This window comes from Primulina eburnea, chromosome 6 (assembly GCF_022965805.1).
Source record: "Primulina eburnea isolate SZY01 chromosome 6, ASM2296580v1, whole genome shotgun sequence".
NCBI classification, from domain to species: Eukaryota; Viridiplantae; Streptophyta; class Magnoliopsida; order Lamiales; family Gesneriaceae; genus Primulina; species Primulina eburnea.
Genome location: NC_133106.1, coordinates 34,659,293 through 34,684,213, shown reverse-complemented (window position 1 = coordinate 34,684,213; position 24,921 = coordinate 34,659,293). Strand labels below are relative to the sequence as shown.

At 34.0% G+C, this 24,921-nt stretch overlaps 3 protein-coding genes and 1 pseudogene across 5 annotated transcripts; 3 read left to right on the top strand and 1 right to left on the bottom strand.

The window, feature by feature from the left end:
- Positions 1-4: 4 nt before the first annotated feature.
- On the bottom strand, positions 5-4,032 carry LOC140834620 (amine oxidase [copper-containing] gamma 2-like). The gene is made up of 5 exons (XM_073199640.1): positions 3,296-4,032; positions 1,710-2,383; positions 1,493-1,606; positions 656-1,203; positions 5-445 (listed from the first exon to the last, which is right to left on the bottom strand). Exons 1-5 carry the CDS (start codon positions 3,912-3,914, stop codon positions 235-237), a joined length of 2,166 nt encoding a protein of 721 aa, XP_073055741.1. The 5' UTR covers positions 3,915-4,032; the 3' UTR covers positions 5-234.
- An 8,566-nt stretch (positions 4,033-12,598) lies between these two features.
- LOC140834618 (protein NSP-INTERACTING KINASE 2-like) lies at positions 12,599-15,946 on the top strand (annotated as a pseudogene).
- Positions 15,947-16,592: 646 nt separating this feature from the next.
- LOC140834616 (THO complex subunit 7A-like) lies at positions 16,593-19,331 on the top strand. Of its 3 annotated transcripts, none has more exons than XM_073199637.1 (4): positions 16,593-16,707; positions 17,313-17,947; positions 18,668-18,821; positions 18,990-19,331. In XM_073199637.1, the coding sequence occupies exons 2-3, from the start codon at positions 17,357-17,359 to the stop codon at positions 18,797-18,799; spliced, it is 723 nt and encodes a 240-aa protein (XP_073055738.1). In that variant the 5' UTR covers positions 16,593-16,707; positions 17,313-17,356; the 3' UTR covers positions 18,800-18,821; positions 18,990-19,331. The 3 variants fall into 3 exon arrangements, with proteins under 3 accessions (XP_073055738.1, XP_073055736.1, XP_073055735.1); XM_073199635.1 differs by having other exon boundaries at positions 18,943-19,331; XM_073199634.1 differs by having other exon boundaries at positions 18,668-19,331.
- Positions 19,332-22,754: 3,423 nt separating this feature from the next.
- On the top strand, positions 22,755-23,964 carry LOC140834617 (uncharacterized). The gene is made up of 2 exons (XM_073199638.1): positions 22,755-22,893; positions 23,127-23,964. Exons 1-2 carry the CDS (start codon positions 22,834-22,836, stop codon positions 23,712-23,714), a joined length of 648 nt encoding a protein of 215 aa, XP_073055739.1. The 5' UTR covers positions 22,755-22,833; the 3' UTR covers positions 23,715-23,964.
- Positions 23,965-24,921: the final 957 nt, after the last annotated feature.

The window sequence follows — 24,921 nt, the reverse complement described above, 5'->3', positions numbered from 1 at the left end:
AATCAGCACACGAGTTAATTGAGAGTTAAACCAGCAAAGACATCGAATCATTTTACAATTTCACTTCTTTATGTAATCTGCCACCAACAAAATAATTTGACCAAAATGTTAACAAAATGCTCCACTTAGAAACAAAATCACAAACTCCGTTCACCCAGCCCAAAACCTTATATTTCAACAATTTTCTTCACACTGTACAGTAGGCGAGTTATCCAGCCCTAGAGAGAACCGTTTTCAAGCTGAAGCCGCAGCCTTGCAAACTGGTAGGTCTTTTTCAACATAAGGGGCGACTCTCAGAATAGGATTTCTCTCGAAGAAATTTACCGGCTTCAAGTCGAACCCTGACGACACCGTTGGCATAATTGGGAAATCCTCTTGGCATGGAACGTGATGAAATCCCAATGTATACCACAAGACAATGTCCGTGTTTACGATCGACCGATCCCTGTACCAAGTTCCACCAATACTCGATGTTCATCACACAAAAGATTTGCAATGTAATATAATAAGTCATAATTCTAATCGAAGTGCTCAAACACAATATACTAGTATATTAAGTTGAGGGAACCTTATAAAATTAATCAAGTACTCCACAAATTAATTGGCTTATGTAGGCGATCTTACTTATTTGTCGAATCAAGAAAAGTGATTGTACCTGTCAGACCATACTTGAAGTGTGTCATCACCGTGACTCTGGTATGCGAACAACCCTCCTGCCCATTGCTCCGACTTGTTATACCGAGTAACCCAGATTTGGTTGTTCGTGAAAGCACCTCTCTTTTGTGGGATATCCTCAGGATCGAGCAGGCTAGCAGCAGTGCCGCCTGAAGGGACGAGCTTGTATCCAACCGAGTTCCCCACTTTCGTTTGCTTATTCGGGTTGATAACATGGAATTCTGATGGATCATACAGCTTCAACCTCAACTGAGCCTCCTTCTCTGTCTTTGCAACGGTTTTGTTAAGTTTCATGTAACTCCTTCGAGGAACGTTGTTTTTCGTGTATTCCCTCTGCAGATGGACATTTACGAAGGAATTATCTGTGCCATCGATGTCCATATCGAGATAGAAGTTGATGAAATGATCGTGCACAACTCCGACTATGTTATCTGATAGGAGGGTTCCGTACATTTCTTCTGAGTCGTTCACTTGGTTCATGTTGACATACGAAGTTCCTTTAACGATCACCATGCCAGTCAGTGAAACCTGCAGAATGATTTCGACACCCGATCAATAATGAAGACACTTGTGTATATAAACCCTGTGAAATCAAATACAGAAAAAATCTTTGCGACACCAATTTCATCAAACATGGTAATTCAGGAGTGTGACAACTCTCTTGGAATCACGAGACAGGAGACCACCAATCGAAAACATTTTTCAAAAATATTCAGTGAAAATTATGAAATAGAGAAAATATCGAGCCAGAAAATAAGCGAAGTTCGAATAAAGTTAGTTTTGACCCAAACCGTAGAAAAGTCAGGATGATACTGACCTTAGCATGAATCAGTCCATCAGCATGGAACTCCCAGTCCACAATATAATCATAGTTCGCAAGCGTTGCAACAAATCTCGCGACTAGTGAAATCTTTGGCCTCGCCTCTCGGACCTAGAAAAAAAAAATCACATGACACGTAACTAATTAATGAATATCTGCACAAGATATACAATCATTGTATTTATGAAATTCCTGATTTTAAAATCTTCGGTACCTCTTCGCCTATAACAAGTGCGCTCTCAGTGTGTCTCCAAGCAGCATCCCCTGCATACCTCTCAAATATACATATCATATTAGGCCTAACATAAGGTTTTCCATCTGCTGCAGCAAACACAGCATCCATATATTTCGCGTTCCGTGGGCAATCATTAAGCGGGTCGAGAGCCAATGACTGGAGCCCGAAACCGTATTCACCAGCATCCATGTAAGTCTTGAAGTACCATGCCTCCTCAGGGTCCATATAAGGCACAAACAACTCTGATGTAAACCCCTTGTACATCACATTTCGAACCACACCGCTATCGGGATCCTTGATCTTGGCCCCGGAAATTATGACCCCGGATCTCGGGTCGGCCTTCAAGTGAAATTCCCAGTTTGCCCACTTGACCAGATGATTACCATCAATGACAAAGTTTGGGCCATTGGGTTGCTCCATTGAAATCGGGTTTTGGAGTTTGATCGCGGAATTATCTGCCAACATCCGGTAATCTGAGCCAGTGCCTTTGGGGATGGGGATGTGCTTCCCTTTGTCCACAATTTCAATTATTTCTTTTGTGTCCAAATCAGTAATTACAATGATTCCTTCAATAGGTCTCATGTAGAAGTTTATGGTGTCCTTGATGGTGAAACATTCTAATTTCACTAATCTTCTTCCATCCTCGGACTTCCCTGGAAACATTATATATGATGAGAGAACTCCAAGCACGGACAGTTCAAATGGAAATATAATGTTAAACTTGATTCACATTCGTCAAACCAATCGAAAATTTTCAAGAAATTATTTTCTTTAATTTCAGGCATGTCACAATGTGAGACTCCCTTGCTTAGCTGAAAATTAGACTGGACCTTCCCAGAAAGAGTCATCTTTTTACATTTTTTTTTAAAAAAATTGTGCATATATTTTTAAAAAATCAGATCCATATGAAAATATATGGTGTGTTTGGTTGAGTGGATTAAATAAGGATAGATTAATAGTCAAATATTTATCGTTAAAATTTTAAGTTGTTTTAATAATCATTTTGACCCGGTTTAAGATCCAATTTTATGGATAACTATTTGATTAATAAAACTGGATCTTAAACCAGGTCAAAATGATTATTAAAACATCTTAAAATTTTAGCGATAAATATTTGACTATTAATCTATCTTTATTTATTAAGATAAATAAATTCACATAGTTGAAAAAAGATTGAATATAATAAATTCACCATGTCAAATTGACTTTTAAATAAATTCATATCCTTATCGTACAACGCTTCTTTTGAGAAAAGTTTCCGACGACATAATTGCCAACCGTTGAGAAAGCACCACATAATTTAAGAATTATTGGAATATGAAATATATTATAAAATATAACATCAATTTCTCGGGAAGTTCCAAAGTACATGAAATAAAATAATATTATTTAACTGAAGATTCCAATAGTGCAAAAGGAATATTAAATTAAATTTTATGTCAACATGGAATCTGGCTAGCTCCCACAGTAAACCTTGCTCAATTTTACTACAATTTAGATATCGATCAGGTTTAAATCAACAAAGAGAATAAAACGGAGGATTATGATTTATAGAAAAAACTTACCAAACCATCCGGGGGAAAAAGGCAAGCAAGCTACATCGTTGGGATCTACTCCTCTTTCGACTACTGTGCGATTGAAAGCAGCACTAGCAAGCGGAGCCCGGATGGTACTCTCCATATCCTCCAGCGTCACCAGAGGGTATCCTGAGATGTGGCTTGTGTCCTCCTCCGTCACATCCCCGCTTTCAATATCCACCGTCAAGATGTAACTCTTCCCGGCGGCGCGTGCAATCACGGACGCTTTCCTCGGTGGCAGATCATCGCCCTTTCGCCACTTCAGGACCACCTCCTTGTCGGGCTCTTCCAAAACCAGAGAGTGAACTGCATACGCTGACTTATTAAAGAATGATACGATAACTTTCTGCACTTTGTTCATCTCCTGGATGGTGAGCGGGTCGAGGGGGTGGTGAGGCACGTCAGCCGTGTGGTCATGGCGTAGCACGGCCTCGGTCGGGTGGCGGAGGATACGGTTCTTGGAGGTGCACCAGGCGGAGTTGGTGGCGCAGTGGAGTAAATCAACCTTATCTGAGAGTGGATTCGGGAAATTGAAAACAATAAAGACCGTGACAACCACTACGCCGAAGATGAATAAGAGGCAGCGATGGAAATCTTTGCCTTCCATCTTCAGTAGATTACTTGGTGTGGTTTGCTATTGCTCCAGTGTGCGTGTCTTTTTATATGTATAGAACGAGAACTGTAGATAATGCTATTTCATAGGTTTAGAGGAAACCAAGTAGGTGAAAGAGTTGTGATTCCTCTTCAGTCAAGTAGGAGGGTAGGTGTGAGGCGATACATACATACGAAGGCCACTCTCTTATTAAATTAATTTCAAATTACATTAAATGAAAATCTAATACTTAATTTGACTATATTAATAATTTATAAAATAATTTAGTGTATGAGATCTTAGTTAGGGGTGGATTTTCGGTATACCGTGGCAAAAATATCGATATCAAAAAATTCATACTGGTACCGATACCGAAATTCCGAAATTTTTCTATGGAAAAAATTCACACCAATACCATAATTATACCGAAAAAAAATTCGATATACCGAAAAAATGTGGTATACCTAAAAAAATGTCGGTACGGTATGATTATTTTTCGGTAATTTCGGTATTTTTCCCACCCCTAATCTTAGTTGCGACTTCGACTTCGACTTCCTCAGTCAAAGTCCATATTTACCTAACCCCAACATGGCCCAACTTCAACGAACTTTCCACTTATTTATTTTTTTTTTTGAAAAAAAGTTTCTTGTTTTTTTCGAGATTTGTTTCGGACTATATTTTATTTGGTGATAAAAAATTATATGTATTGGAGGCAGGAAAAAAAAAACGAAAACAGTCCGACTTTAAATGCATTTGTATGTGATCCCTCCTCTTTGTATTTTGGAATTTCAATTACGTAAATTTTCTGCAGATGTCACATTTTTCCTTTCACGTCATACATAGAAATGCTAAATTAAAGACTAATTAACTTTTGCGTGAAATAGTTTGAAGACAATGAAAAGAAATTACATAAAATGTAGTGAAATAACTATCTTTTAGTATTATATAAAACAATAGTATCTCTTGCTATATTTTTTTAGTCTAACCTGATTACTCTGATATAATTATACGTAAATATGATCCTCTTACATATTTGTGAGGGTCACACATTCAAATAGACAAAATCATAATAAAAAAAAGGCAAAAATTGTGTGAGACGGTTTCACGAGTCGTATTTGTGAAGTGGATCTCTTATACAGGTTATCCATGAGAAAATATTATTTTTTATGCTAAAATTATTATTTTTTATTGTGAATATGGGTAGGGTTGACTCTTAATCCGTGAGACGGTCTCACGTGAGACCTACTAATAAAAAAATTATCTATTTTTCACACTTACTTTTACAAATTGTAGTGCGATTTTTCCTCTCACTAAACTGTTCGACTTCCATATTTCACGTTTTGTTTGTATTTTCTAGTCTTCTTCTGTTATATTGATGATTTTAAAAATATCGCAGTAAAGACAGAAAATTCAAGTAATTCCGAAATTATACGTGTGTGTGTGTGGCTGCTACTGGTCACATTAATGACGCCCCCCATTTGGTTCAACTACCATTAGCACGTGCATTTCAGTTTGTTGTTGAAACTGGAACGGGTTTTCATTATTTAATAGATTTCAGTTCGACCCTTTCATCCACCAAACCCAGATAATCGACGACTAATACAAATACACACGGTTGAAAAACCGGCTCAATTGTTTCTAAAAGTTCCCTTTTAAGTCTTTATTTATATTATATATATATGTACTTTGCATCAAATCTAATATTAAAAATATATTTATTAATCTCCCATCAAAATTTTAGTTTTGCAATTTCTCCGATTTCCAAATATTTTATAATTTAGTTTATACTATCACTCAATAAATTGGTAGCCGACATGATCTGATCGGAGATCCACCGGTTTTCCAAATTTTAGCTCTTTTCCTAAATCTCGACTAACAAAACCCAATCAAATACAAGCAAAGATTTACGATTGGAATAAGAAACTCGACACGTACAGGTTGAGGTATAGAACCATACGTGTAATTAATGGGACAGTGCCTGAATATTCTGTGGCTGCCATTCAATCGTTATTTAATTAAATTCTAATTAATTTCTCTCAATCAAGTTGCGAAGCCAGTGGTGGAGCCTTCTATCAATTCAGGGACACACTTCGGAATCTAGGTGGGAGTTGGGGCGACACAGACAGGTCGGTGGAGCAACTTGCTTGTGGCGGTTTACTATTTTTTTTAAAAAAATAATAATTATTATATGAAACAGTATGTTTTTGATTTTTTTATTTTTATTTATTTCCTAAAAAACGGTTATAATATTTTTGATTCGACAGCCATGATGTATCATATCGTTATAGAGTTAATAAATATTCTAAAATATATATAAACAAATTTGAGTTCTAAATGTTGCTATCATTAAAAAACATATCCACCTTATTCTCACATGCTTCCGAAAACTTTAATCTATTCTAAGAAATATTTACAGAAAACTGTCGAAAAAATTTCCCAAAAAAAATCTCCAAAATACCCTCAACTTAAATACTTTTTTTTTCCAGTAATTGGTTTGAAATTCTTTGGTTAGGTGGAGAAATCTCCTTAAGCTAGCTAGATTTTCCAACAAGAAAATTTGTACAAGTTTTTCATTAGATTGGTATGTATGTTATATAATTAGTATGACTTTTTTGTTATGTACTTTGTTAATGTTTGATTTTTATCTAATAACTCATATTTGTTTTTATTTAAAACTCATTATTCTCATCGAATATTATTTATTTGACATCGATGTTATATTATGTTACCTCTCATATTGAGAATAAACTCACATTACATATATTAAAATAATATAAACAATAAAAGAGAAAAATAAAATAAAACGAGACTTAATGTTTCAAAATGGGAGGAAAAAATTCGTCGTTTTTCTTTATTTTCTCATAGATAAATTTTAATGTGTGTAATATTTGTTTTACTCTCGCTATATGAGTCATGTAGAAGAGTATCAATGTCAAAGAAATAATATTTGATAGATCTAGTGGCTTCAAGCAAAAAAAGACCCCAAAAAAATTTATTTGATGAAAACTAAACATTGATAAAATATATATCTAAAAAAACCAATTTACATAACTAAAATTGTAGCATTCCCAAAAAACAATATGACTTTTAAAACTGGTTATTTTTAAGTAGAAGTTTAATTTTTTTTTAAATTAGAATTAAATGAGTTTGATGTTTCAAGACTGTCGATAAATACAAATATAGAAAAACCATATTTCTTGTCTTTAAAAATTCGTATTTATGTCTCATAAAATAATGATTTCAAACTATTATAAACTTAAATAGGTTTTTTTATTATCTCATATATATATATATATATATATATCATGATATAATATTAAGATTTCATAGTCTGGACTCTTGAGAGTATGCACTGTCATGAATTATTAATTATTTTTAAAAAGTATACAATTCATCGGTATCAGTATCGAGATTTCATAGTCTTGACAAAATATACTATCATTAATGAGTAATTATTTTTAAAAAGTATATATATAAGAAAATAAATCTGAATCATATGGCATTAATTATACCGAGGTAGTTTATCATATTATTCAGATTGTTTTATTTTATTTTATTTTTGAACTGTCATGCATATTATTTTTCACTTGGCGTCATGTGTGAGTTTTGGGTCCAATTATTTGTTCTTTAATATTAATTTCAGTGATTCGTACAACCAAGATTCCAATTGACAATATCGATTAGATCAATATAAATTATGTAGTGTTTTCGAGGAAGTCCATTCGCCCACGTCATGAATTAGATTTAATCAAGCGGAGCCTCTTGTTTTCGGTAGGTTCGATCCTGGGTGTGGGGACAGTGCCCACACCCCATATGAGTGGTTGAGATTCCATTTTATGAGGGAAAAAAAAATTTAAAAAAAATTAGGCTATAAAAAATTCTGACTTTTGAATTTACATCTACAAGCACTGTCTGCAGAAGTAGGATCGAATTATCCCTTGTTTTCTATCAAGCCTAAGGTTTCTGACATGATTGATAAAACCACCATCAATATCGTCAAATGTCACGCAACTATTCATGTCATTTGTTGTTTTAAGGTGATATCTTGTCAAGAATCCAATAAACCTAAGGGTACGAAAATTGGCTTTCAGTCTCCAGTCGTATTTTTTTGTGTAAAGTCTCTATGTACTTTTTTAGTACCACATTTCACATGAAGTGTATCATATTTTGTATGACATAGTACCACAATTTTGTGGGTAGGGAGTGAACCAAAAAAATATTTTGATTGGGGATTTTTCACCAACTTCCCCATCAGAGTAAGCAAGACTTATATGTACACGAATTTATATTTTATATGATAAATTACAAAAATATATTTGAATCTAATTATATTTTTTTTCTTTATTAACCTTGAAAATAAAAAAAATACTATTTGTCAATCTATAAATGTACATCTAACATTATTCATTTTTTTATCTACAAGGATTTTTTTTTTTTACTTCTGAAGTATTATGTAAATATATAAATATAATTTAATTTGAAGTATAACAAATTCCCATGTTAACGGGCTGGAATCCGGATGAACCTATTTGGTATAAAAGCCCCGTGGTCATGTCATCCAATTGGGCTTGACGGTGGTGGAAACTCGACAATTTCAATTATTGATCGTAGATTACAAATCCAAAAACTTATAATCAATATGTAACATATCATATAATTTGTAAACAAAATTAAGCATCCAATTTTCAGTAACTCTTGTCTATCATTACGACGCAGCTTAATGAAAACCGTAGGTATCATATTGAATGTATAGTTAGTTCCCGACATAGATGGTAGTATATCAAATCTCTTCCACGTTCGTTCTGATCATGTTTTGGCAACTAGGTTTTGAACGTTCGAATTCGATCGATGACTACTCGTTACAGATTTGAATACTCTTTTACATATGATTAAATAAAATAAAGCATCTCCTATAGCATAGAATGAAAACTTGGCAATAGGTAGATAGCATAGAACGAAAACTTGGCAATAGGTAGAGAGCATAGAATGAGAAGAAGGACAGTGAATTGGATTATTGCGGTAGAATGAGGGAAATAGCAATATCCCACTGAGATTCAAATTGTCCAAACACCGTAAAAACAAAACGACTTTTATGAGCAAAAGTTGAATCCAAGAGTTGTGCTTTTGTCCGTCACATTTTTCCAGTAATAATCATTGTTCGATGGCCCAAAAAGAGAAACTTTTAAAAATAAAGTAATTCTTAATGGTATCGTCCGGATGAAAATTTTAATTACAAAAACTAGTCTATCTATCAACTACATATCTCATAATTATTAAAGGCAAAAATTCGTGTGAGACGGTCTCACGGGTCGTATTTGTGAGACGGATCTCTTATTTGAATCACCCATGAAAAAGTATTACTTTTTATACTAAGAGTATTACTTTTTATTGTGAATATGGATAGTGTTGACCCGTCTCACAGATTAAAATCCATGAGACGGTCTCACCTAAGACCCACTCATTACTAAATTACACGGGTGCATGATTTAAACATCGTTTCAATGTTTAAATTTTCCTACATAACGCACATATTTACTTTAAACAATTTTGTACGAAACACATATAATTATGATTTAAAAAATTGTTTATTTAAAAATAATATAGGAACCAAACCGACGTCTTCTCGTTTGGAAATGGTAGCTAGCTATCCCCGAATGTGAAGTGAATTAAACTTTCATTTAATATCGCGACCAACCAACCCCTTCGCATTGATAGAGCCTGTCAGCAGTTTGGGGAGAAACAAATTAATCCGTAAATTATAATTCATGTGGAGAAAGAAACCTGCAGAGTTATCACATAAAGTCAACTATTAGGTCTTTGAATAATTTCGATCTCGTATATGGAATTTATTTATATTCATTTAATGACAACAAATAAGCATATATACAACCCTCAAATTGAAGTAAGGGTTTCTCGTTTTAAAAAAAAGAAGTAAAAGTGAGTAACGTCTGATTTAATAATTCGTTTTCCTCTTTAGACAATTAATTGCTTAATCAGCATGGAAAAGCCGGCACTGATAATGGTAACCTTTTAGTTTTTATTTTATTTTCCAGTATGCCGTTATTATATCTAAATAAAAAATAAAATATTTGAATTTTAAAAATTTAGAATTGTAGCAACCCCATCAAAATATAAGTGGGTCGTATTGATTTGGATTTGAATTTGAATTTGAATTTGAATAATGCTTCAATTGGCCCTACGCACCCACCACATTTATGTCTTTTTAATATTAATATAATACAACGCTCTTATAATATTGGTCCAGTTTTTTTTTTTTACTTTCTTTTATGATCAATTTGAAGGCTTACGATCGCACGATTGGGGGATTTTTTTGAAATAAATCCAAATTAAAAAATATTGTTTCAGAATGACAACAGTTAGTCATCCATTTAATACGACAATAATCCTCTTCTGCCACAGAATAAACAACCAATTCATTACTTTTCAAATGGTTTGTTAGATTTCGTGGTTAATTAAATACTTTCGTTATTTCATATTATTTTTCTTGTCCTTTTTTTGTCCTCTCCTCGTGACTCTCTATTTTCTTTTTCATCATTTACTGTTCTATTTCTTCTTTTTTTAAAACAACTTATTATGCTTATAATAACAATCATTCTTTCACAATTATTACACTATTTTTTTGTCACTTATTACATTTTATTTTCTTATTTTCTCGTTTTTTTTTTTGTTTTCTTATTTGTTATGTGCTATTTTCTTGTATATACATGCTTATTCGTGCCAATGATAGAACTAGCGATGATACAATTCATTTATTATTATAAATAGTGTAATCAAACATTGAATACATATTAACGATAACAAAAAAAACAATTATTTGGTAACCAAAAATTAAAAATTATATTTATTAAAAATCATTATAATATACTAATTTCAAAGTACTAATTATTTTGTCACTAAAAATTACACGATCTCGTTAAGTGTATCAATTTAAGACGGTATTAAATTGACACAATTAATTAATTATAATTGTTGAATCTGATCGCAATAGATTTTTCAAAATAACCTTTTATCATAATTCCTTTAAGAATAAATAAAAATCATCTATTTAAACTCAGAAGATAACTAATTAAGTATCGAGTTCTAAATTATTTATAAGGTGAAATTTATATTTATACTAGCATTTTCTACGAAATGTGAACCAATATATTTGTTTTTTAATCGTTCAAAGATAAAATATTGTAATAACTGTCTGTAAATAATATATACAAATCAAAACTTTCCAGTTTAATTTTTAAAACTTCTGACAAAACGAATATATTGCATGCATATATAACTCATTACAATTTATTATTTTGTTATTTAATTATATAATACAATTATTGAGATTAATACAATGTTATTGAAGGAATAATGCTATTGTTAACAAATCAATAAATCCAACCAACTATTTCATTTTTAACTTTGGATTGGTTTCATAATTAATAGATTAGTGACCTAAAAAAAGACAAATACAACAGTGACAATTAAATAATCGATGTTTAAATTTAGCCTAATTGCTATCTATCCCGGCTCCACCAAAGCATCTAATAATAATAATAACAACAATAATAAATAATCCTGCCCTATGAGCCAGCCTGGGTCAATAGAGGTGGGCTTTGCCAGGGTCTTTCCTTCAAAAATCAACTATATTTGTATAAATAGCATATAATTATATTTTAAAGTTTCAGGTTTTTAAGTTAAGAATTTAATTTTTCTTGGCTCGATTTTTCTAAGTTATTCAAAATATCTCACATTATACTTATGAATACTGTTAAGATGCTAGATTAAAATAGATTTTAGACTCCTCTAATTCCTAGCAATACCTTTAAATACAATTGAAATAAGTGTGGAGTTTTGCACATATCATGACTTTGAAAGTCTATGGAGATTGTCTCTCGATACATATTACCGAGGTTAACGTGTATGAATAAAAACAATAAAGAGATGAGTGACTTTCTGAAAAATTCATATGCATCAAGTTGTTTACGTTCCGCCGTTTGATCTGGTTTGTTAGGTCAGTCGTAAAAGAACGACGTCGGATATTAACGGGTAATATTATTTCAGCCGAAGATAGTACCGACGGTTGGAAAATAGTAAGACTGAGATCTAAGTAATATAAGACAACACCAACAGATAACTCACGGGCCTAACAACTCGACTGATCATTAGCATACCAAATAGTGTATTGTGCGTTGCTACAAGTATTAACTACAAGAAAATAAAGTTGAATTTTGGCTAATAGTTATGAGGTTTGATCTAATGGTAAATGCTCGATTCTAGCTCATAAGTATATAAATTTATTTATGTTGTGCACAATATTCATTCTGAAAAGGCTAAATATATGTTTATATATACTTGCACTTTAATTAGCCCTATAAATCACAAGTTTTTAAAAAGTCTGCAGCTTCAAATGAATGAAATTAATAGGTAAGCACACGTCGGTTAGGACAAATTATGCCGCAAATGAGCTTCCGACTAGTTATAGTATCGAGGATAACCTTTGAACTTACGATAACAGTGGAGGGTGAATGGGTGATCAGTGATGCCAATATAAATAATTACGAGGGGGAAAACGTTGTTTATTATTAAGCTAAGTTTGATATACAATATAAATCTAAAAAATTAAAATTGTGACATTTTGATATTGGAGGATTAAAAGCTTAAAGAAAACAAAGGTAAAGAAGAAAATGGAATGGGTTCCACGATTCCTAATATGCATGCATGTGTAAGTATATACGCTCCAAAGTCGTACACTCGGACAACCTTTTCCCACCCTTGTCGCCTAACTCACACCGTTCTGTCTTCTTTCTCCTCAACTCACAACACCACCATTATCCAAATCCAAATTCCAACTTTTCCATTTCTGGACACCATGAAGAAACAGCCTTGAATCTAAGCAAGGAGTCCTCTGATTTCAACTAGAAAATGCAGACTCGCTCGTCAAGTTTTTCAAGTTTGAGTCCCCTAATTCTCTTCATTTTCACATGTTTTTGCTCGAAATTTAATCCCATACGTGGAAACGCTGAGTTGAGAGCGCTGATGGAGATAAAGAACTCATTAGACCCAGAGAACAAGTACTTATCATCTTGGACCAGAGACGGCGATCCCTGCGCCGGCGCGTTTGAGGGAGTTGCATGTAACGAACACCGGAAGGTGGCAAATATTTCTCTGCAAGGAAAAGGGCTTGCTGGGAAACTGCCGCCGGCGGTGGCGGAGCTCAAATGTTTGTCGGGCCTGTACTTGCATTACAATTCTTTGACGGGGGAGATACCAAAGGAGATTGCTAATCTAACTGAGTTGACCGATCTCTATCTCAACTGTTAATAATTTTTCTGGAACTATACCGGCTGAAATTGGAGGCATGGCTAGTCTTCAAGGTTCGCGTAATTTTAAATATATAGTTATTCAAATACTCAAATTTTCTTTTATTTATTTTCAGGTAGAATCGGGGTACGCAAAGTTGAAATTTTATGCTAGTTGGAAATAATCGATTTGATATGGAAAAGTTAAGTTTGAATTTCTACTAAAAATGTTCGAAAATGGACTCCTTTTTCTTTTCTTCTTTGCGTCTCTGTCTGTGAGAAGAACGGGTTGGTTCATATATTTAGAAATCTTTTAATTAGGCACCGAATAATATATATTAGCGGGATGCATGACAAATTGTCTTTTCAGAAAATTTAAACCCAAAAAATAATCATGATGTATATTCAACTCTAATGATTGTAAAATTTGCAGTGCTGCAGCTTTGTTGTAACCGGTTGATGGGGTTCATCCCTACAGAGATGGGATTCCTGAAAAAATTAAATGTTCTCGCACTAGAAAGAAATCAACTATTTGGGCAGATTCCTGCAAGCTTAGGGAATTTGGGAATGCTGAAAAGAATATACTTGAATTCCAATAAGCTATCAGGTCCAATTCCTATTGGATTAGCCAATCTTCCTGAATTGGAGGTTCTTGATGTACAAAACAACACGCTTTCTGGATTTGTTCCCTCTCTGTGAGTTGATCTTCATGAATTTATGTTTCTTTCGTCAAATTTATCTGATAAAATCTGATGTTGTTCTCTTTTGCCATTTCGATCTTTCTTTGATCCGGGCGATGAAGCTTTAAGGAGGTTAAACGAAGGATTCCATTATGATAACAATCCCGGTTTATGTGGTACGGGTTTTTCTTCATTGAGAGCTTGCAGTACTTGGGACAATACGAACATTAATCAAATAGACCCCTTCACAACAGTTACAAATGAAACAACCTCGAAAAGCGTGCCCGAATCAGCTGATATTCCCTTACCTTGTAATCACACACATTGCTCAAAATCATCCTCTAAGTCACGACAAATAGGCATTGTTTCTGGAGTCGTTGCATTAATTATCATCCTAATGCTAGGTGGCATTTGTTTGGATAGTTTGGTATCGCCGTGGCAAACAGAAAGTTGGGGATAAATCAGATACCTATGATCATCGTATCATTATTAAACAGGGGACAGGTTTTTGCGAGAGAAACCCCTCTCCTTTCGTTTCTCTCGAGCCACAAGATTGTAATGGCATGTGCCATGAGTTTATGCAGGGGTATAAGTTTAATTTAGAAGAGGTTGAATCAGCTACTCAGCATTTCTCCGAGGTTAATGTATTGGGCAAAAGCAAGTTTTCGGCTGTTTATAGAGGGATTTTAAAAGATGGATCGGTAGTGGCGATTAAAAGTATTAGTAAAACAAGCTGCAAGACAGAGGAGAATGAATTCATGAAAGGATTGAGCTTGTTGAATTCTTTGAAACATGAAAATCTGGTGAAACTTAAGGGGTTTTGTTGCTCGAAGGGCAGGGGTGAGTGTTTCTTGATATATGATTTTGTTCCGAATGGCAATTTGTCTCGCTACCTTGATTCTGAACATGGTCACAATGACATTCTTGATTGGCCTACAAGGGTTCAGATCATCAATGGAATTGCTAAAGGTTTGTTCACTTTCATTATATGGATCGTGTTTATTGGTTAAATGTACCTTAAGTGCATGTTTCATTCTTCCATATATATATAAACATTAAATAAGGAGCATTTATTGTATATTTGTATCTATCTCTTGACTGTATCTTAAGTAGTTGCCACAATTGGCTCATTTATAGTCCAGCAATTCCTTGGTCCACAATGAAGAACATCATTTAGCATTACTCTCTAGAAGCCTAACCTTGGACCCGATTTCATCTCTCAAATTTAAAAGTATATATACGTCAAAAAATCTATATTTAGTCTATCTTTTTTTTTTTGACGAGGAAACTATTTAGTTTATCTAGTTTGTAACATCTCTCAAAAGTTATTATTATTTCTTTTACAGGTATCGAGTATCTGCACAGAAATGAAACTAACAAACCTCCCATCGTTCACCGAAATATATCGGTCGAAAAAGTTCTTATGGACCAACAGATGAATCCATTGATTCTTGATTCTGGTCTTCTAAAGCTTCTTGCTGATGATGTTGTTTACTCGGCCATCAAAGTCAGTGCCGCATTGGGTTACATGGCGCCGGAATACATCACCACGGGGCGATTCACAGAGAAAAGCGACGTTTATGCGTTTGGGGTTATCATCCTTCAAGTACTTAGCGGTAAACGGAAGCTATCAAGTTCTACCAGAATGGCAGCTGAATCTGGCAAATTTGAAGATTTTGTCGACTCCAATCTCAAGGGAGAGTTTTCGGAGCCTGAGGCTGCTCATTTGACGAAAATTGCATTGCACTGCACCAATGAGCTTCCTGAGAATAGACCAAACATGGAATCGGTAACTCAAGAGTTGAGTACTGCTCAAAGATTCAACAAAATGACCCCCCAACCATCCCTACTGATTTGATCTCTGAAACGCCTCGTAACTCGACAGCAGTGTTTACGAGCAATGAATTTCTGGGTACATCATGTGGGGAGAAGCATTCGAGGCGTATCGTAGATTTTTCCCTTGTAGCTTTTAAAGTAACCGGCAAGATTGTAGATTAGTGCTGTTACCTGCTATGTTTATATCCAAGGCATAGTTTCATGAATAAAAATAACGAAACAAAGAATTATTCTATGTTACATCTAAAATATTTATTTTCTATGATGTGATCAAATGTTAGTTCTTAGATCATTAATATATATGTTATTTTTTTTATAAAAATGTGATAGATATATACGATTCAATGATATTGAAATCCAGAGAAAAACATGAAATCTTGGTTAATAGGTATAGCCAAATACTAGGGAGGGGTATGAACACATTGGGGTGATAAAAAAAATGACATTTAACTTTGGCTTAAGAATATGTACCTTTAGAAATCAATATTGGGTCAGATAACCTCTAATTTGTATTTCAACCTAATGACCTGAAATGTGGTTGAGTGAGTGTAAAATGTGATCGAATTCATATTTAAGACATCCACCATATAATGGTGTTGTCATACTTCGAAGAGCGACTGATATAAATTGAACAACAACAAAATGAAATAGGTTTATATATAATATTACATATTTTTTAATAAGGGGGATAGACGAGATTTTAAGAGGGGATGCTATTTTTTTAAAATGGAATTTGTGAATTTTCATTGACAGGGTAGTTTGAAAAACGACATTAGTCAAATAAATTTTTTTATTAATGATTTTTTTTTTTTACAAAATAACCTTCAATAATATAAGAAATATAAAAACCAAACAAAATTGTAAAAATTGAGATCGTTAAATTTTCAAATCAAATGTTCAAACAAATGTGGTCGAGGTAAATAATCCCGTCCAGTGACCTAAATTTCCCCACATTCTACCTCTCTACTTCCCTCAATCGCTTTGATTCTGGTATGCATTTTCCCTCTTCTTCCTCCGATTCTCTCCGCCCTCAAATTTCTTTTCCTGTATCTTATGCCATTTTATTTCTCTTCAATCTAAAAACCTAGGGTTAAATTTAAATTTGCGTTCTTTTTTTACGTGACGACTCAGCTGTGATTTTCTTTTATTACATAAGTGTAGATTTTTTTCTTTCTCGTTTGCTCATAAGTATGAGGAATTTTATCATTTAGCTGGTGATTCAGGTATTAATTGAGGTTTCAGATATATCAGATTCAGTGTCATTTTCTTTGCCTTTTTGTTTTAGTTTGACTTGTGATGGAAAGTTGGATTGAGAAACCCCATTTAGTCTGAGTGATGTTCATGAATTAGAAAAACAATATACTACTGCACGTGAATTAGGAAAAAGTGATGTCGAATAAAGCAGTGAGATGATAGAAGAATGTTCATAGGTAAATTAAGCTTGTCAGTCTCGGTGTTGAAAATGTACCAAAGAGGAGCTTTTTAGTGGTGAAATATCCTTGCGAATTCACATAATTGCGAAATATAGCATTTTGAATTACCTCACTAATTGTTCTCTTGTACTGTTTATTTTTGTGATAAAATGTGGTATGCAGGAGGCTTCTTTAACACGGCAGAGTCAAGAAATCAGAAGATATAAATGTTGAAAGGGAGGAAAGCCCCTGGCAGGGGAGAAACTGTGGCCGCACATTACGCCTTTGGCCCACTGGAAGATGATATAATTATAAAGCACAGGCTTCTGACCCGTACAACAACAACAAGAGGTGAACCTCCTTTGAAGAAACTGCAGAAGAAGTTCACGTCCTTTGTGCTGGAGGTAGAGAAAGAAGCTGATAACTATGGTGACTGCGAAAGGCTTTCCAAAGCTTTCCTGCAAGAGCTCAATACTTTTGAAATTCCGTTGCTTAAAAGTAGAGCAGTTATTGAAGCAAACATCAGAGAGAAGGAGAACTTCAATGAGTTAAAAGACGAGATAAATAGACAGATTTTACAGGCGCGGGATGATATAGAAGAACTGAAGAGACAATTTGAAGAGAGCAAGATTGAGAGGCAGCACAAGGAGGAGTGTGAGGCAATTAGGAAATTGATTGCTATGCATCCACCCAGATCGAAAACACAGAAAATCATAACAGAACTTGAGAAAGAGATAGCGATGTTGGAAGCAGAGAATACTGCAGGTTCAAGGACACTGGACCTTCGTAAAAAGCAATTTGGGCTTCTGTTGCACGTGGTTAGAATTTTATTCAACTTTTTCCTTGGTTGCTTGGTATTTTGTGATGTGAATAATGTTGGAGTGTGTGCATCCCAGAAAAGATGGTTATCTACGGGTTTCTGCTAGTCATTTGGTCTGGTTATGTTTGCCAAATCACATGAACACCTGGAACATCACTCGCTATCCACTAGAACCTGTCTTGGTTTTATTATTTATATTATTTGTGTTATTAGGAATTAAAAAGGCTTTAATACTTTTAGTTTTGTCTGGACTCTGGACTGTCTGTATTTCCTTTGTTGGGTTAAAACTACTTCGAAATTAGTGACAGAAAGATCGATTTTCTTAGATCTGGAAGTAACATCCATTTCAGTTCTTATCTTTATCTCTTCATCTTGTATGTGTCAATATTATGCTGTATATCCTAATAAATTATGATATGTGATGACACTATCAAATCTTATGAAAGATAGCCGTCTTGGCTGAAGATTTTTACTGTCACAAATTAAGAATTATACATAGTCCACAGGATTATAAAGCTTTCCTCAGGATATTGCGTTTTCCTTTTTTCTTCCTCGTATAATTATACTTCCGCTGCACTAATATAACATACGCATTGCTCTAGTTCATCACTGATCTTACTTGAACAGAAATGACAAAGGAACTTTGATAATTCTCGTATTCTTGCGGTGCAGATTCGGATTTCTGAAAATTATTGTTCCGTGTACCACTTGATTGCAGGTTGATGAATTACAGAACACCATAGTGGAAGAGCAGAGAAGCTTGATGGAGGAAATGAGAACAGCAATGGATGAGGATAGGACTGGTGCGGAGGATGCCACTGGTGGTACCGAAGCCATGGTTCTTGATTAGCTGTGGACGGCATCATAAATAGGTGACATAGCTTTCTTAGTTTACTACTGTCAGTACTGTTCGACAGGTGTGTACACCTATAAAATTAGGAAGGCACTTGCACGTTGTCCCTAATGGAGATTGCCGTTCTTATTGGTCTCCAGCAAGTTCTCTATTTACTACAAGGGTGGAAAAATACAACTTTATCTAGAAGTAACGCGTGACCCGCTGCTGATCATCATCTCCCAAGAATTAGCTACAAAATGGGAATCAGTTTGATACCGAGAGAGGGGCAACAATTGGGGAAAAACATTAAAACTTTTAAAAGAGCTGGAATTGCAGTATTGTGCTAGGAACAGGAAGACAGACTTAAGGATTGAGGCCTGTGAAAGAGCAGTTTGTCTTCTATTTTAATCCGTGAAAGCTCTATCTCCATTGTTGTTCAAACGGTTCTGTAAGATTTGGCAAATTGAACGTTCCATTGACTTTCAACTTGAAAAATTATGTGTGTGTTTGGATTAGTTTTGTTGAAATTAAATGAAGGATTTCATAACCTGTTTAGTTTAGATGATTTGGACTAGGATGATTTTGATACCTCACTTAATTTATGATATTGTATCGGTAACCAAATTGAATTTTAAATAGAGTTAATTGTTATTTGAAAAACATATTTTAATTCTCTATTCATATCAATTACGTCCAGCCATAGAAATACAATCTGAATAAATATTTTGACTATCTTATATAGCACAATCGAGGCCTTTCGACCAAGAACTTGTGATTTAATTGAAAAACCTGACAGCCGAGAGAAGAAAATGCAGCACATGGAGCACAAAACTTGTCGACCAAGGGTCTATGATTAATAGAAATACCAATTAAAAAGATTTGATTTAACTTTTTTAACAGAACCAGATGGTTCACAAGCTTATTGCTCAAGATATTTGATTCAACTTTTTGATAATTTGATATGTTAAGCGTTAAAGTGAAAATACATTTAAGCCAGATAACATTTGAATTCAAGAAAAAGAACTTACTGATACAAACTCTACCAAGATCACGAGAAACATCGACCGGAATTTGCAGGATGCTTTCTCAGAATGATTTAATCTTCGTCTCTAGTTTCTGATAAATATTTGCTGCAGATTTACTTTATCAAAGCAAGTGTAGGAAAATCTTAACACTAACATGAACATTCAACATGTTCCCTACAAAAAAATTAATGCTTATAAGTCAAACACAAAACAAAAGAACATTCCTACTCAGGGCTCTACTATGATCTTCCCAGTCGCATGGCCGTCCATGCTCTTAGCCCAAGCATCTTTACCTTCACTGAAATGATCTTTTGAGTCGGTAACCGTCTTCAACTTTCCTTCTTTCACCATCCTAATAAAATTTTCCAAATCCTCTCCTTTCGGAACCAGATACATGGGCACCAATTTCTTCTTGGAAAAGGTGAGTTTTTTCATTATAGAAGTCCAAATGGCACCAACCCCTGGTGTAATATCAACCACCTTCCCTGTTTCACTCAGATTCCGCCTGAAAACAGACCAAGGAAATGCTGGTGCACAATGAATAACCACTTTTTAGTTCTTCCCCGATGGGTTCTTCAGAGCAGCTCCTCACGGAGTACAATAATCAAGAACTTCGTCGGCTCCAAGACCCTTCACGAATTTAAGATTCTGGGCACCACATACGAGTATACGACACCGACATGACTTTTAAGCTTACAATGCCACAATTGCACTCAAATTTTTTTTAAAAAAAGGAATAAAATTGCCAAAAATTAAAAGATACAACACTAATACTGAAATTTAACAACCTAGATAACTAAAATTACAAAAAAGTAAACATCCATAACCAAAATTTAATTTTCTCATTGAATAATATATTAGGTTAAGAAAAATATAAAATTAGTAAATTATTACCAGGGTTTAAAAAGAAAGACGAATCAAGAGTTTAAGCTTACGAGTGTTGTGGTCTACTGGATTCAAGCTCGTCGCTTCCAGTATTAGGAAACATGCAAGTTTAAAAAACCTCGAGTAATTACTAGTAGGTATTTTGCAGTTTTAAGTAAGAAGACAATTGAATTTGAAGTATCGATATGAATGTACTAACAGGAAAGTGAGTGTATGCATGGGCGATGCTACGATCGAATCTCGTACTTGTGGATTGTAAAATTAACATTTGAAATTAAGATAGACGGATAGATATAGATCGAGCATTTAATAATTAATATTCTAGATAGCCCTTTGAATTAGACTCAAAAATTCATTTTTTTCATATGAAAAATCTATGAATAAGTGGAGATTAAAGAAATTTCGTCTTCACATCAACGCCATTACTGTGATCTTGAAGCGCTCGCCATTTGCCCAATTCACCAACTATGTTATTCATTAAGATCCACCATTAGCAGCATGGCTGAGAAACTTCAACGGCGATCGATCAAGAATGGTTATCTCACATATTTTATTAGATTAATAATCAAATGATTATCCATAAAATTGGGTCTTAAATCGGGTCAAATAATTATTAAAATATTTTAAAATATTTGATTATTTATCTAATTTTGTTTAATTCATCCAACCAAGATAATCCAGCTTGCTGGGGTTGACAAAGTATACATCTGTGTTGACAAATAATCTGTCTGACGTGACAACTTGAACATTCTAAAAAGTCAACACTCTTGAACAACGAATAATGCTAACAAAACCTACCTTTGTTTTTCCGTGCTAATTCTATATATACTTCCACATTTATATTAAATATTCCAAAAAAGTTTTTTTTACTGTAAATCTTTCAATACATTGTATCGAGAGCTTATCCGTGCCTTTAAATATAAATTAAACTAAAAAATAATTTGACAGATGCATGCAAGTGTTATTATTGAAATTTGTCTTTGGTTGTATTCAACCTGTATAGCATCTATGACCTCATCATGACTATTGATACATTATATTAAAAGATAAATTATACTGTAAAAATACTTAGTTAATCAATTAGTTTGAAAAAATTATTTCCAATATTTGAGAAAATACTTAACTTGTAGGTATATATTATTTTTTGGATAATAAAAAAAAGTACATATGACCATTTAATGACTAATAAATATGAGTGTTCGTTTTGTTAAATTATCAATCAAGTGTCGTGTCGTGTAGTAATAATTGACTTTTGATAAATAAATTCTCCAGACTATAAAAATAATTATATTATAATTATTACACTATCCATGATTTATAATGAGCTAGATACGCATGTATTCAACTCTTTTTTTAAAAAAAGTCAGCATACTGTATTAAATACAAAGTCAAATAACTAAACCCGCATGCATATATCTAATTATAATTAAGATAACCATTCTAAAGAGCAAAGTAGATAAATATAGATACATGTGATATCAAATATAATATTTCTCCATTTGACACACACACACAGTATATTAAGAATGCTTAAAAGAATCATCCAAGAACAATTGGTATATGGAAATTCGAATTCATGGCCTCTATTTCGATATCATGTTAAAATTTATTAATCCCAAAAGCTCTAACGTACAACAATAAATTTATATTTTAACAAAAAATGTAAGAGTATATGTTTTTTGTAAGACGGTCTCATAAATCTTTATCTGTGAGATGGGTCAACTCTACCGATATTCACAATAAAAAGTAATACTTTTTCATGGATGACCCAAATAAGATATCTGTCTCACAAAATACGACTCGTGAGATCGTTTCACACAAGTTTTGCCAAATATAATCACCTATGTATTATATCTAAGGTTGCGGATAAAATAACGGTTTACAAACATATATATAAAATTCAGTTTGGTCAGCTACCCCGAAATTTTTTTTAAAAAAAAAAATTGCAACATAAATCTACACTTTGGTTTTTCCTGGATTAATGTCAACCCTTTCGAGTTTCGACATTGACATGTACATATTTTTCTTTTCCTTTCTTTATTTTAAAAAGCCACTTTGGAACCAAATCTTATTGTATCTTTAAGCATCTTCTCTTTTAATTAAGGCAAACAAGAAAGGCAGCGACAAGAAGGAGAAGATATGAAACTAGTTTGGTCTCCAGAAACAGCATCAAAAGCTTATATTGAAACCGTAAAATCAGTAAGTATAATCATGGAAGGTCTCAGTACTACGAGCAAGCATGCAAGCGCTAAATTCTTTAACTTTTCGAATGTAAATTTTCTAAAAAGTGCAAGAATTTCCCTCGAGATATAGACCAAGCTGTCACTATTCCTCGTACAAAATCTCAAATTTGTTCTATTTTTGATGTTGAAACAAAAGGATACTTTTTCTTGTGATGTTTCTTGGATTAATTATCCGTTATTTGATTGTAGCCTGAACTTTTCAAACAATCAAGCGTCGCAGAGTTTGTGTCAGCCATGGCGGCCGGGTGGGATGCCAAATTAATCGTCGAGACATGGTCAAGAGGTGGTGCAATCTCCACAAGCATAGGCCTCTCAATAGCGAGAAACCATACAAAAGGAAGACATGTTTGTATAGTTCCAAACGAGGAGTCCAAGTCCGAATATGTGGAATCAATGACCAGATCTGGTCATTCAGCAGAAATGATAGTAGGGGAGCCAGAAGAAGCCATGGAAGGTTTACAAGGTATTGATTTCTTGGTAGTGGATAGTAGCGTCAGAGAATTCTCAAGAATATTGAGGGTGGCTAAGCTAGGGCATAAAGGGGCTGTTTTGATGCGCAAAAATGCTAGTTCTAGAGTCGCATCAGATTTCAGGTGGCGTGGCGTGCTTGACCAAGAGTCGAGAATCGTGCGCTCCGTGTTTTTGCCTGTGGGGCAAGGGTTAGATATGGCCCACGTGGGGGCAAGGGGCGGAGAGTTGGCCAGACGGGATGGAAAGAGCCGCTGGATTAAACATGTTGATCGGAAGTCTGGGGAGGAGTTCGTATTCAGGAAATAAATGGTTCTTGGCGTAGGGGAGATGCCACTTTTGTTTGTTCCTTTTATTTTCTGAATAAAGAAAATAGATTCAAGGAATGAAATCTAGAATGTAGATCTATGGCCAAGTTATCTTCATATGAGGCAACACTGCCTACATAATTATAGAATGAGTCTTGAATCCAAATTAGCATATACACCGTCTACATGAAATCTAATCTATAACATTAAAATGTTCTCTAGTATGAAATTAATTTACCCATCTCATCATCTCTGATCTGCTGCTTCAACTATATCTCATACTTTACAATTGCTTCCTCGAATGATCAATACTGAATGACAAAAATTTGTGTGAGACAGTCTCACGGGTCGTATTCGTGAGACGGATCTCTTATTTGGATCATCAATGAAAAAGTATTACTTTTTATGCTAAGAGTATTACTTTTTATTGTGAATATGGGTAAGGTTTACCATTTCACAGATTAAGATCCGTAAGACGGTCCACTCGTGCTGAATATGGCTGCAAGCACTCCCAACTAAATTCATTTTTAATCATATTTAATCTACTGATCGCTGCATGCCTTTTTCATCAATCAATCAATATTTCTAGTTTGATGATCTTCAGCTACGAAGAAACAAGTGCGTGAAACCGTAGGCTGTAGCAAAGGTACAGGGAACTAAACTGTTGAAATAAATGAATAGCTGAATCTTGGACAAGTATATGTTTCGATATCTGATTCTTCATGCTTCATCTGATCAGTCCCAGCTATCTCAACGACTTCTACTTGCTTTCTTTTGCGATTGTGCTTTCTTGTAGTCCAGTCGTTTCTGCTCCCCAATCGCAGACCTTTCGATGACAAAGTTCAATCACTTTTCACACGAATCCAGATTGGATTTTTTTAATCTAAGGGGTTCCTTGAAATGGTAATTGAATTCGAGATGCTGGTCTTGGTAAGTGAGATCTTATATTAATTAGAAATAACTACCATGATAATATAATACATTGAATATGTGCCATTTTTAAGATAAAATTGCTTGAATATGTGAAATTTAATCAAATATCCCCATAATCTTACCATGTATTTAACTTTTGGTCACGAAAATAAAAATACATGGGAATTATTGTCATTAAGTGAATACTATATTCAACGTCCTTTCTCACATTCACATTCAAACTCGTAATGCAAATTTGAAAAATGTAATAACGTAATTCCATGTTAATCCCGAAC

Bases quoted from the DNA above. Each gene is read 5' to 3' on its own strand.
- LOC140834620 (XM_073199640.1), bottom strand. From the start codon at position 3,914: ATGGAAGGCAAAGATTTCCATCGCTGCCTCTTATTCATCTTCGGCGTA. The intron at 2,384-3,295 runs GTAAGTTTTTTC...TAATGTTTCCAG, and splicing joins TTTTTCCCCCGGATGGTTTG to GGAAGTCCGAGGATGGAAGA. The intron at 1,607-1,709 runs GTACCGAAGATT...TTTTTTTTCTAG, and splicing joins CACTTGTTATAGGCGAAGAG to GTCCGAGAGGCGAGGCCAAA.
- LOC140834616 (XM_073199637.1), top strand. From the start codon at position 17,357: ATGTTGAAAGGGAGGAAAGCCCCTGGCAGGGGAGAAACTGTGGCCGCA. The intron at 17,948-18,667 runs GTTAGAATTTTA...ACTTGATTGCAG, and splicing joins TTGGGCTTCTGTTGCACGTG to GTTGATGAATTACAGAACAC.
- LOC140834617 (XM_073199638.1), top strand. From the start codon at position 22,834: ATGAAACTAGTTTGGTCTCCAGAAACAGCATCAAAAGCTTATATTGAA. The intron at 22,894-23,126 runs GTAAGTATAATC...ATTTGATTGTAG, and splicing joins ATATTGAAACCGTAAAATCA to CCTGAACTTTTCAAACAATC.